Source organism: Papaver somniferum, unplaced genomic scaffold (genome assembly GCF_003573695.1).
Source record: "Papaver somniferum cultivar HN1 unplaced genomic scaffold, ASM357369v1 unplaced-scaffold_107, whole genome shotgun sequence".
In the NCBI taxonomy this organism is placed as follows: domain Eukaryota; kingdom Viridiplantae; phylum Streptophyta; class Magnoliopsida; order Ranunculales; family Papaveraceae; genus Papaver; species Papaver somniferum.
Genome location: NW_020619603.1, coordinates 1,964,817 through 1,977,364, shown reverse-complemented (window position 1 = coordinate 1,977,364; position 12,548 = coordinate 1,964,817). Strand labels below are relative to the sequence as shown.

Genomic DNA, 12,548 nt, shown 5'->3' with positions numbered 1-12,548 from the left:
CAACCATTGTGTTACTTGCAAAAAAAAAATCCAACACAACAAAATGATTCAGTATATATATCAATATCCGTACATAAGCTACTTTATACATCAATTTTTTTTTTGACATTTTGCGTTGAGAAGAATATTGGTCATAAACCATGACATACCATACAAAACACAAAAAAAGAGAAAACATTACTTATTGTACAATAACTCTTCATTAGCTAGTTACAATTGAAAAACATCTAAGCAAACAAAAGATTAAACGAACACCCCAACTACTAGTTTTCCACTGCCACACTGCTCCCGTAACCAAATACCGATCCGTACCCAACCACAACTCCCTTATCAGCACTATATCAATGCTCACCAGCAAAGCTATTACCAGCTCCAGCACTATCACCTAGCGTACACACCTCCACCATCACCATTGACTACAAAGCTACCATAAGCACCACAAAACCCACATAGTCATTTACCTGTATAACCAACAAGCATCAGAAACCTAAATTACAAACTTATCCAACTGTACATGTTGATATTTAATGGTGGATATGAATTGTTAAAAGTCAGTTTTTCGATTAGTACATACCAATTTGCATGTTAGTACATATTATAACATAAGATTAACCCGTATCTACTAGATATAACATGGACTGATCATATATATCCATCATTACATGTTGATATGTACTAATTCAACAACAAAGTACTTTCAACAGCACATATCAAAATATAAACTAGGATTTCTAACAGTACATACTAATGTGTACTGTGGGATCATACAGAACATAATATGAACTGCAAAAGTTAAAGACTCTGATACATGCGTTACATATTGATATGTACTGTATGAGTATGATCATACACAACATTTGATCAGTACATATCAAAGGTTTTTAACAGTACATTTCAGTATGTACTATAGGATCATATGAGGAAATTTCAAAATATACAATACATATCAAGGGTTTACCTGGTACATATCAAGCATACAAAGGTTTAAGCAGTACATGTTAATATGTACCTTATATCTATGTAAGATAAAGTACCGATGGTTCATATCCTACAATACATATCAAGGATTTTGGTTTGTACACACTGATATGTATTGTAAGATCAGATGCAACAAAAAGGTCAGTACATATCAAGGGGTTTTTATCAGTACATACTGATATGTATGTACTGTAGGATCATATAAGAAAATTGGTATAAACAATAAACAAAATTAGAAGTAGAAACATTTCACAGATAGAAACAAATTAGAATCAGTACCTTTTTTTTTTGTTTTTGGATGAAAACCCAGATTTTTTTGATTTTGGTTGAGTATCAATATATTTTCTTATTTTTATTTGATGCTGATTCAATTGATTTCTTCTTCTTCTTTGATTTAGGTTGAGAACCGAAACTAATTTATTCTTCTTTCATTTGTTTTCGTTATAACCATTTTTGTCGATTTGAGTAGAAATCAATTTTCAGATCTACGGGTTTTGATGATTTAGGTTAGATGAAGATTGTAATGATCTTGTTGATGATTTCCTTTCAGATTCGGGTTACTTTTGATTTCTGAGTTTTCGATTTCAGGGGTTAAATCGTTGTTCGTCCCTAGTTTATATCGATGTTGGCTTTGAATCTTGATTTAGGAGAAACGTGACTGTGTTCGCACGTGAAATATCATGGGTAAAGAAGTAATTTTCGCTTCTCAAACCTTTTTCTGGACCTCCAGATAAATGTTATTTCCCGCTGGACTAGCGATTAAGCTGGGTCGGGTATTGTGGACGAAATAACAAAGTTCTCTTGTGGCTTTGGATATGTCAGCGCAGGTCCGAGACTATGCCGTGTATCAAAAAAGATTGGAAATTTGGAAGTATGCCTTGTGGCTTTTGATCTGTCACTGGGCAAGTCTGGGCCTATGCCATGTATCAGGAAAGGTTTGGGTTGGCCCGGACCGTTTCTTTGTTTCTCATCATCAGGCCAGCTCCTGGAAATTTTCCCACTACTATTTCACATTTCTTTCTCTTCTCTCGGAAACGCCGCTTCTCTTTTTTTTTTTTTTTTTTTTTTCAAGTACAAATTCCGATCGACATTTAGGATCGAAATTCAGTGGTAGCACCAAATAATTGGAGGATGATGATGATGTTTTTGGATTCAAATCTAAACCAAGTGAGTAAGTCTGCCGTCTGTCTTCATTTTCAACCCTAATTATATCTTTTGTCGATTTGGATTGGGTTTATTTCTCTAATTTTTGTTTGTGCCGAATTCTGTATTGGAATGTGTATCAATCTGATCTCGTTTCAATTGCTTGTTTGTTTGATTGAATTGTGAATTGTTAGTATTGTGATTTCAATTTTGAGTGTGATGATCACATGAATTGGGAAATACTGTGTGTATCATGATGGTGAGATCCTCCAATTAAAGCATACTAGGATGAGCTGAATCATTCAGATCACTCACTTTATTGTTAAAATGTTATCATCCTGCCTGGGAAGATATTGATTTGTGGTTCAGTCTTGTTTCTACCCTAATTTTATCTCATTCCTTCTTTTGTGGATTCCATTCTAACACGATTGAAAATCTGTATGCCGCATCTCTTCTCTAAAAGCACTTGACAGTTGTAGCTTAGAATGTACTCTACGATCAGCTGTAACTATTTCCATGCATGCTGCCGAAGCTCAACAATGGTTCATCATTTCTGCATTTTTAAGAGCTTATTTTCATCGATATTGCTTTGTGTTCCTTATATTGGACTTAATTACCCTGGTTGATAGGCGAAATTCATTACAGGTTTGAGCTTGCAACTTTGCTTTAGTCCTTGTGAAACGGAGGAAATGTGCGCAACATTATAAAGTTGCTGGCTTCTCTCCTCTTAACTGAGGAATATGTGCTACTCAGTTGATTTCAGTAATTGGTGTTTCATCCGGTTTAAATTTCTCTTCTTTACTTATGGACAGGGACCAGCGTTCCAGATACTGAAGGATTTATTGTGTTAACTTTTCATCATACAACCTCATGAAGAAGAAGCTTATCCCAAAACCCCCCAGGGGTGAGATCTACTTCTATCACGTGGCAGTCTGAGTTGGTAATCATCTTACATTTTATACAAGTAAGTATGTTCAAGACTCAAGTGTTAGACTAAATGACTGTATATTAACTCTTTGATGCTTGCATGCGGATGTTGTTGTTTCATAATGTTTTTAGCTCATTGGTTATATCATGAGGTGGTATCCGTTGGAGCTAAACTAAACATAATTGAATGAAGAACAAAACATTCAACTTTAGATTATAAAGGAATCTAGTGGCATAACCTAGGTAGGGACAATTCTTACGTTTATGTATCGGTTCATGGAGGGTATAAACCTTGATCCATACTCCATAGATATTTGTTTATCTACTAATAATACATAGTGTCAAATTAGATATATGGTTTATATATGTCTGTATACAATTTGTGTATAATATATGTTGTTCACTAATAAAAAGGATACAATACGTTTTCCATGTCCGCACTAGCACACATTCCCAGCTCATAATTAGCACATTACAACGTTAATATTTGTATAAATTGTGTGTACTCCACATGCTTATGATCACGTTAGATCAGATCATAATATTATATCTTTTTGTGTTTATTATGTAAAATCATTGATGGAATATCGAAGCGCTAAACACTATCTTCTATTCAGCAAGAGGCCTTGATCACGTGTTGCCTTTTTCCAACTCACTTATCCCCATCTGTCAACACTCTAGCAGTTTCTACCTTAATTCTTATCAATCTACAAAGAAGTTTTGAATGTTGAACTTTTTGTATCTTGAATGTATCTTATCTAAGAAAGGATCAGCTGCTGCAAATTTGCAGGTTGAGTTATCTGTGCTTGGTAATGAAGTGGAGGACAAGGTCCACAATTTCTTCGAGCAGGGCAACTTGTCCAAGAGGCAGCATTAGCCACAAGTTGCTTGTGGAAATTGGCCTTTTTTTGACACCAATACATGGGCTCGAAACCAAAGACAGATTGAGATCCCTTCCATTTTTGATTTGAAGAATTACAATCCCCTGATATCAGGTTAGATCTTCAATCTGTAGATGTGTTTCATATTCAATTATGTACTTGCTCTTGAAGGATTATGCTTTGGATTGTAGTATGAAGCACATATATTGGCAAATGGTTCTAACATGAAATAAATGAAAGAGATATTTGAAAGTTACTTCTGATTAAAGTGTAATATTAAGAAGTGCTGAGTGATACTTGTAAGTTACTGTGAGGCAATTATGGAAGCAGAGGTGGTAAGGAAGGATGGGAAAATGTCAGAAGATATGGCACAAGATACTGTTGAATATAATTATCTGATTTCATTCCGTTCTCCTCACTAAATAATTTCCTGCATTAAATTTTGGTCTCTGCAGATTCTGCGGTAGGCAATGAGTGGCACTTTTCAGAAATGTGACCTGGCTTAGGTATTGCATGATTGTCGCTACGCCTGAGTTAAGTGTTAGGCAATCTGGAAATCAGCATCTGAGTTTGAATGGGTCGTTTTTGCATGAGCAACAAGGTCATACAGAACAGTATCGGGGTGAGTTTCGCGGAGGGTGTGCAAAATCGGGTACATAATCTTGCATCGAGAGGCTTATCATTTCATGAACCTTGTCTAAGGAATGCTCCAGAACTCAGTCCTGCCTTGTCAAGAACTTAGAACAGTCAGAAATTGGTCATATGAGTTTTAATTTCCTCCGTGGTCAACAACAGATCACGAGGGCCCCACAACCAGGGATGCCGCTACATGGGCCAAGGCTGCAAATGGGGGTTACTGACATGCAGGCATGGGAACAGCAAATTATGTATAACCAGTTGCAAGACATTCAGAGGCAGCGGCAACTAGACCAAGAATCAAGAGAACTGAACCGGATGAACCAGCTATCCGCTGCCTCAAATCAGTTAACTGGTGATCTGTTACCAAGACTTGGTAATGAGTTATATATTGACAATGCATCTAGTAATTTCTGGCCAACCGAGCACATGAGAGGTGATTCTAAAGTACCGATTTCTTCAGAAATGCCTACGATTAGTAACACAAACTGGTCCCAAGATGGTGGTTCCTCTGCAGCGCAAAGATACCCTGCTGGGCTTATTTCATCGTTTGAGCAGGGTCAGGTACTACATTCAATGGGGTGCGTTCCTGATCAGCTTGATCAGTCTCTATATGGTACTCCAATTGCTAGCATATGGGGTGGTCACAGTCAATATTCTAATATTCCTGCTGACATGTTAACCAAGGTTAGTGACCAAGTCACCAACCTTCAATAGCCCGTTCTTGGGTGGTAAATCCTCTGCAAGATGGCACTCCAGTTCAAAACCTTAGTTTTTAAGGAAAAGCCTTGTTTAGGCATAGGGTTATAAAATGTTGGCCAGGTTGCCAGGCCCATTTATTTTGTCAGGCCAGGCACGCCAAACCTGATCATCGAGGACCCACAAAATTAGCTACACAGGACAGGCTGGATATTATTTGATAGTTGTGCCAAGCCAATTCAGCCACAAGCTTTAATTTTTTTTTTTTATAAATTATTAAATTATATCCATAAATAAATTCTTTTCAGGTGAATGCATCAGCTGATGATTTTCATTGGAAGCAGCAGCAAGCAGATTGGCCTGAAAATACACAGGAGAACAATGGTTTGGATGCTTCTTCTGGTGGTAGTAGCACCGTTACAGGAGGCTATGAACCCTTCGATGGGTTTTCTTCTATGCAGAGTGGAACCTGGAGTGCACTGATGCAGTCCGCTGTGGCAGAAACTTCTAGTAATGACACCGGGATACAGGATGAGTGGAGTGGTTTAAGTTCTCATACGACACAAATGCCAACTGGGGCTCTGGATGCAACTACGGGTGGCAGTTCAAAACAGCGAAAAGATTGGGGTGATCAAAATATGCACCATGTCTCTTCTGTGACTTCAAGACCCCTTCAGTTGTTTGATGATTCAACTATGAATCGAAGCGGTGACAGTGCCTCTTGTGAATATGCTGGCCAGCCTCCTGCAGGATCTATCAAATGGTTAAATCATAGCTCTGAACAAATGCCACACACACTTGCTGAAGATAGTTATCCAGTGCAGCCACGCATGCATCCAGAAAAATCTGCTGGAGCAGCTTGGCCTGGTCCAATTTATGAGGAGTCAAAAAATGCTACTCATTTTGGGAACATAGGGTTAAATGCTCAAAACATGGATGGCTTTTGGATCCAAGGGCATACATTTTCATCTGATAACACTGAAAGCCAAAGTCGGAATATACAGAATGGTTTGAGTACGAGAGAGATACCGCCGGCTAATGGATTTGTGTCACTGACAGTGCATGAGAACAATAGCACCATGCAACACAATCAAACGAATGATCTTAACATAGGAATGCATCTGGTGAGGGATCGTGATGGTGGGATGTTGAATGGTTGTGATAATCATGATGCCAAGAGAGAATCTTCTTACATGGGGAAGTCTACAGCTGGCCCAAATTCAGACCTGGCCAAGGTCAATCAGCCAGCAAACCTGCAGGTCCAAAATAATAATCATATTAAGTTCGGAAACCATGTTGATTCCTTGGTTAAAAACAGAGGAGATGATATTATGACAAATTGTCAAAATCAGGGGAACAAGAAAGAAATCTCTAAAGAAAGCTACAACTCTAACCGATCACATCAAATTATTCCAGATGGTCCAAGAGAGATTTTGTTGTCAAGTCCTAGTGATTCTCGTTCTTTGGGGAAGGGTAACAAAAAATCCATGAGTCAAGTTGGTCGGAAGGTTTCTGGGGTTCGCAAGTTTCAGTATCATCCAATGGGAGATTTGGCTGCAAACGTGGAACCTGTTGACAAAAGGGTTCAGAACCTGTCACAGCATGTCAGAGGTATGGGGCAAGGTTATTCTGGTTACGGCAGTTCTGCTCAAATAGTTACTCAGGGGCAGACATGGTTAAATCCCACTTCTTCTGTGCAGCCTTCTAGTAGAGGCCATTGGGACAGTAAATCTGGTATATCTGGTGAAGCGAATGAAACCTTGCAGCAAAAGATACCTGCTGGAACATATACAGGCACTTCACCATATCAAAGACATCAGGTGCATCGTCAACAGGTTGGATCTAGTGCTAGTGAAAACATAAACACAGATCATACTCCTGGGACGACTATTAAAATTCCGCCTTTTAATCTTTCTCAGGTGCATCACTCTCAGCTGACGGGCAGCGAGTTGAGGGTTCCCGCGGCACCTCTCCCAGTGCTGGAGTCTACACCTGTCTCTAGACCTTCTGCCTCGTTGGGAGTTTCACTGGGTTCATTTCCAATGACTTCAAAAAATTCATCCAGTCTCCAGTGTCTGGGAAGTTCAGCACTTTCCATTAATACGCCAAATAGGAATATGGGAAGAACCTCATGGGTCCAGAAACAAGATTATCAGGGTACCAGGAAAACGGGAGATCCAAAGCACTATACCGATGGGGAAGAGCAAACTGGGAAGAAAAGCTCCTTGCAAGAGGTTCACCTTGGTCGAGACACGTCAAGTGCGTCCCGAGGGCAAGAATCTTCTGAAAAGCATCTGCTTGATGCAAACTCCATTGCTTCAGATTCTTTGCCGGTCCCCCCTCATCATCAGGCACTTGATAGAAGATGTGGGAAAGATCCAATCTTAGTCCCACTAACAGATTATGTTTCCCTTCAGAACCAAAGCAGTTCAAACAGCGGGTTTGAAGCCTGTCGCCAATCGCTAAAACAGGCACATGTACCACAGCAAAATTTGTCCCTGGCGCTGCAAGTGCAAAATATTGAGCATACAGAGACAGATCCTGATGTGAGCTCTGCAAAGAGATTCAAAAGATCAGATGCTGGTCATGTTACTCAGCAGATAGCCACCCTTAAGCCTGATCAGCAACCTTTTGATGGGAGTAAAAACAATGAGGTAATTGTAACTGCCATGCAGAAGTCATTTTTATCTGAAAATGGCAGAGTTCATAATTATACATCAGAGGTAAGAGAGGATTCAAATTCAGCTCAACACATTCCTGAAGACTTACCATCTCAAGATGTATCTGCATTCAGTGGTCGTAAAAAATTGCAAGACTGCTCTGGTCATGATAAATTTACGTCCACTAAACCTGAAAATACCCAGATTAGTCCCCAGATGGCACCTTCTTGGTTTGAGCAGTATGGTGCCTACAAAAATGGGAAAATGCTACTAGTCAATGATTTAAGGAAGCTAGAAGAAAGTAATGGGCGTTTTCTCCCAGCAAATTCTTCTGAGAGTTTGAACACTCGTATTATGATAGAGCCTCCAAATATTTTTCGTACCAGTCAGAGCATAGCCACCACCTCGGTAGCCAGTGAACGTGTTTCTCCTTCTCACTCTCTTCGCACATGCTACACTCCTATTGCGATAGAGCCTGCAAATGTTTCTCATACCAGTCAAAGCATAGCCACCACCTCGGCAGCCAGTGAGCATGTTTCTCCTCCTCGCTCTCTTCCCTCACAGGTGACTGATCAGAGTTTGTCTGTAATGAAGCCAAAGAAGCGCAAAAGTGAAGGTTTGGATCTTTTGCCATGGCATAAAGAAGTAATGCGTGGTTCTCAAAGGCTTCTAAACATCAGGTGTTTGTCACAAGTAGTATCTATCTTTTTGTTTCAATGCAAGTCATATCATATAAATGAACACTAACAGTAACCATTAAATTGTTTTACTATGTACAGGATGGCAGAAAAAGACTGGGCACATGCTACACATCGGTTGTTAGAGAAGGTGCATTGAGTGACTAGCACTATACTCATTTCAATAACTCCTACCTTTTCTTTGAACTATACAGGATATAAGATGTTAATGCCTGGCTTCTTTCTGTAGGTGGAAGATGAAGTTGAAATGGTCGAGGATGGACAGCAAATACTTTTACTGCGAAGAAGGCTTATTTTGACGACAAAGTTAATGCAGCAACTCCTTCGACCCCCACCTCCTGCAATTCTTTCTGCAGATGCCACTTCCTCCTATGAGTCGGTGGTGTATATTATTGCTAAAGTAGCATTAGAGGACGCGTGCAGCATGGTTCCTAGCACAGGAAGTGATTTGAGCTCAGCAGTGGACAACAGAAATCAGTAAGAATATACCTCAGAAATATCGCAATCTGCCCTCAAAAGAGTTTTACTAGATAATACCTCAGACGGTGTTATAATTTTGAACATTGTGAGGGAAAATTGTGTAGGTGAAAGTTCTGATTTATTATGTCGCTCCCACATGGTTGGTTGCAACAGAAGTTACAGAACATAATTTTGATAAAGGAGACATCCACTTCAAAAGGCTAGCTGAACAATTCATAAGCTTTCTATATGGGCTTAGCATGTCATTCATATTTCTAATTTATTGATTAGAGGAAAAATTGGCTTTCTCAATGAAGGTGTCAATGGTCTTTCATATTAAGATTGTTACTGGAGTTGGTGTTCCTGTTAGACAATTGAAGGGCTTTTATGTCGCTCTTTCCCGAAACTATGTTTGAATACTAACCTTTTTGTTTATGATTCACCAGGACACCTGGAGAGCTTAAACTTTCTGAGAGACTGGGTGATAAATATTTATCGAAGTCAAAAGTTATTGAAGACTTCACTGGTAGAGCGAAGAAGCTGGAATCGGATTTGTTGAGGTAAGCACCATATTCAGAAGTTAGGCTTCATCAGTAATTCTTATTTTAGCATGGATTTAATTTTCAATCTATCCGTGTTATTACCAATACACTTCCTGATGATTTCATGACTATTTCTGCTCTTCTCGTATCTCTTTTTTCTGTAACCCGAGCTTTTACTACTTTGTCATCAATGCGCTCTTGCTTTTTATGCATCGCTGATGTGTATAGCTATTGGGTCTTTATCTTTTTTATTTGGGCTTCTTGCAAAACATTGGCAAACATAGTATCATCAGTATGGCTGTATGAGTCGGCTAGCAGATTGTAATATCTTGTCTCTAAGATGCCAAATGTAACTGAAAATAATAAAGTTAGTTTAATGTTCTATCTTCCTGAACCTTTGAGCCTCTGAAAGGCCCGACGCTTCTTCACAATTAGCAGCCACTATTTATAATTATGAATCATAGCTCCGTTGTGGAGAGATAAATTTTTGCTTAGCATATCCAATTGTATCACCAGTTTAGGCTTTGGGAGTTCAATAAAGTGCTTTGTTGCTGATCTTGCAGTCATACTATAGTCATTTGTACAAAACTTTCAAAATGAGTGCTATGTTTGTGTTATGAATTATACTATTTTGTAGTTGGACAAGTAAGCGAATCCGTAGATCTCAGATCTAATGATGTCAGATATTTAAGACAGTGGTTTATTTGCGCCATGAGCTTGAACTTGTTTATGTTAATGGATTGTGGTGTTGTTGGAAGCCAGACTCTCTGTTTTGTGCTGTGGTTTTGCTTAATTTCCTTGTGTTGTGATTTTGCTTAATTGCCTTTGAGTGTAAATTTATGCACCCCGGTTTCCCCCACCTTCTCACTGTCCTTTTTCGTTCCCTTGGCCTATTTCTCAGATATTGCATTTTCCTTTTGTAACATCTGTTTGAAGTTTTCTCTGTGATTGTTCTTCAAACGCAGATTGGAGAAGACTTGTTCAGTATTGGACATAAGAGTGGAGAGCCAGGAACTCGAAAAGATTTCTGTCATCAACCGTTTTGCCAAGTTCCACACCAGGGCCCAACCAGGTGGTGCTGAGAACTCAATGTCCCCCGTCCCCCAAAGATATGTTATTTCACTTTTAATGCCCCGGAACTTACCCCATGGGGTGCAATGTCTTTCACTTTAATCAATCAATAATCAACCAGTTCATTCCCCACTTCCCTTTATCTCTCTCATCTCATTTGTCGTACTTGTAATGCTGTTATGTGTAATCTGGATGGAGAGATTCATGTAAAGAACGAGAACTAGCGAACAAGGTTAGTGAAGGGACTCGGAGTACTCTCTCTCTCTTGGGGGAGTCCAACTCTTAAATCTGTTCCTCGTAGTCTCTCGTTCTGATAGTTGAGGCCACCTATGTCATTTTTCATCAGTATGTACATAACTTTATAGCAGAGTCTCCATGTTCTTGGCTTTTTTTTCTACCAAGGAAAGATAGTAACAGTTCCTGTATGAAGATAGTAGAGAGACAGAATGACAAGAAAAGTGAACCCTGAATTCATGTGGTTCGGTGATTTGTTGTCCGAGCTGGAAATAGGTGCTGGCACTTGTATAAGGGAGACCAATTTTTGTATTGTTATCAGATTGTTACTCTCAGCAACAAAGCTGGTTATCAGCTGGTTAGAGCGTGTGGACCTTAACCACAAGGTCACAGGTTCAATTCCTGTTTTCACTTTTTCTTTTTTCTTGGAATAAGAGAAAAGACTGGATTATAGGTGGGCAATTTATAGACAGAATTGTAGATTTCTATGGTTGCTGAGAAACTAGAAGCAGATTATTGTAAATTTTGCAGCTTTTCTAGTTCCTCTGTATGAGACCTCTCTCCGATGATATTGACGACTAGCTGCAGTAAGTCGTTGCTGTCTTCTACGCACTTAGGACCCAGACTGAGGTCATCATCGTGGTGATTTTCACTCAGATAAACAAAAAGAATTAAACAAGAGACACCAGGTTTTCATTTCCTTCCAAAGAAGACAAAAGAAACAGATTCAGACACTCAGATGTCGGAGCTAGTTAAAACAACAAGGGTAGGCTAGTAATGAATTCATCATCGTCAGGTTTGAACGAGTTCACATGGTGGGATGGGAAATATAATTTGTGACTAAGTAATTAATAATTAAACAAATTTCGGTTTTACTCGTCATGAGCCTCCCCAATGTTTCATCTGATCTATCTTGCCATTGCAATTGCAAGACTCTTCAAGCAGCACAGCTCCATTAAAAGAGATGACAACCAGCACTGAAATATTGAGGAGTCTTGCCATTGCAATTTTTAAGTTTCTTTAACCTTTAGCTACAGATCCAACCTGAAACTGCTGCCTTTTTATATTCTTTGTTGGAAATATTGTGTGGTCATAGCACCTTCTCAATCACTCAGGTAGCAGTTAGGTAGGCACGCAACAGGGATGCATGGACTTAAAAATTGGAATCGTCAACTGTCATATCTATCAGTGAATCGGAGATGTTGTGAGGTTAAGACATGTATTCCGACATCTTAAAGGTTTTTCATTTTTTTTTTTTTTTTTTCTTTTGGTTTTGGTTCAATTTATATTAACTGGGCTTAATACGGGCCGTAATGGCCCGCACAAAAAACCTATGGGCCGTAATTTACATGTCCGTATTTACGTTAATCACAAAATTTAAGTTAAATTACCATATTTAATACCGTACAATAATCCCACATCGTGGAAGTTAAATATAGTGAATAAGTTTATAAAGAATTTCCGCGAGAGTACATATCGCCAATGGCATGAGTTGGCTGCTTGGGGTCTGAGAAGCTAGCACCATAGTCCCTGGGGCACTCACCGTGTTGAGGCTAACCAAACTGTTGCTCCCATACTCGGGCTAATCTCAGGCCCATGGATTGCCATCTGCTCTTTTTG

General features: G+C 39.2%; 1 protein-coding gene across 6 annotated transcripts; it reads left to right on the top strand.

Annotated features, from left to right (window-relative positions):
- The first annotated feature begins 2,044 nt into the window (after window positions 1-2,044).
- Window positions 2,045-11,497, top strand: LOC113328252. 6 transcript variants are annotated; one of them, XM_026575367.1, is made up of 10 exons: window positions 2,045-2,145; window positions 2,934-3,085; window positions 3,839-4,043; window positions 4,385-5,252; window positions 5,573-7,084; window positions 7,184-8,604; window positions 8,704-8,752; window positions 8,852-9,099; window positions 9,528-9,641; window positions 10,589-11,497. In XM_026575367.1, exons 4-10 carry the CDS (start codon window positions 4,692-4,694, stop codon window positions 10,794-10,796), a joined length of 4,113 nt encoding a protein of 1,370 aa, XP_026431152.1. In that variant the 5' UTR covers window positions 2,045-2,145; window positions 2,934-3,085; window positions 3,839-4,043; window positions 4,385-4,691; the 3' UTR covers window positions 10,797-11,497. The 6 variants fall into 6 exon arrangements, with proteins under 6 accessions (XP_026431152.1, XP_026431151.1, XP_026431153.1 ...); XM_026575366.1 differs by having other exon boundaries at window positions 5,573-7,099; XM_026575368.1 differs by having other exon boundaries at window positions 4,385-5,129; window positions 5,573-8,604.
- Window positions 11,498-12,548: the final 1,051 nt, after the last annotated feature.

What these genes read in the sequence shown, in the direction of transcription:
- LOC113328252 (XM_026575364.1), top strand. Translation starts at nt 4,692, where the DNA reads ATGAGTTTTAATTTCCTCCGTGGTCAACAACAGATCACGAGGGCCCCA. An exon ending in CTGCTGACATGTTAACCAAG is followed by an intron (nt 5,253 to 5,572) that starts GTTAGTGACCAA and finishes AATTCTTTTCAG; the next exon opens with GTGAATGCATCAGCTGATGA. An exon ending in CTGGAATCGGATTTGTTGAG is followed by an intron (nt 9,642 to 10,588) that starts GTAAGCACCATA and finishes CTTCAAACGCAG; the next exon opens with ATTGGAGAAGACTTGTTCAG.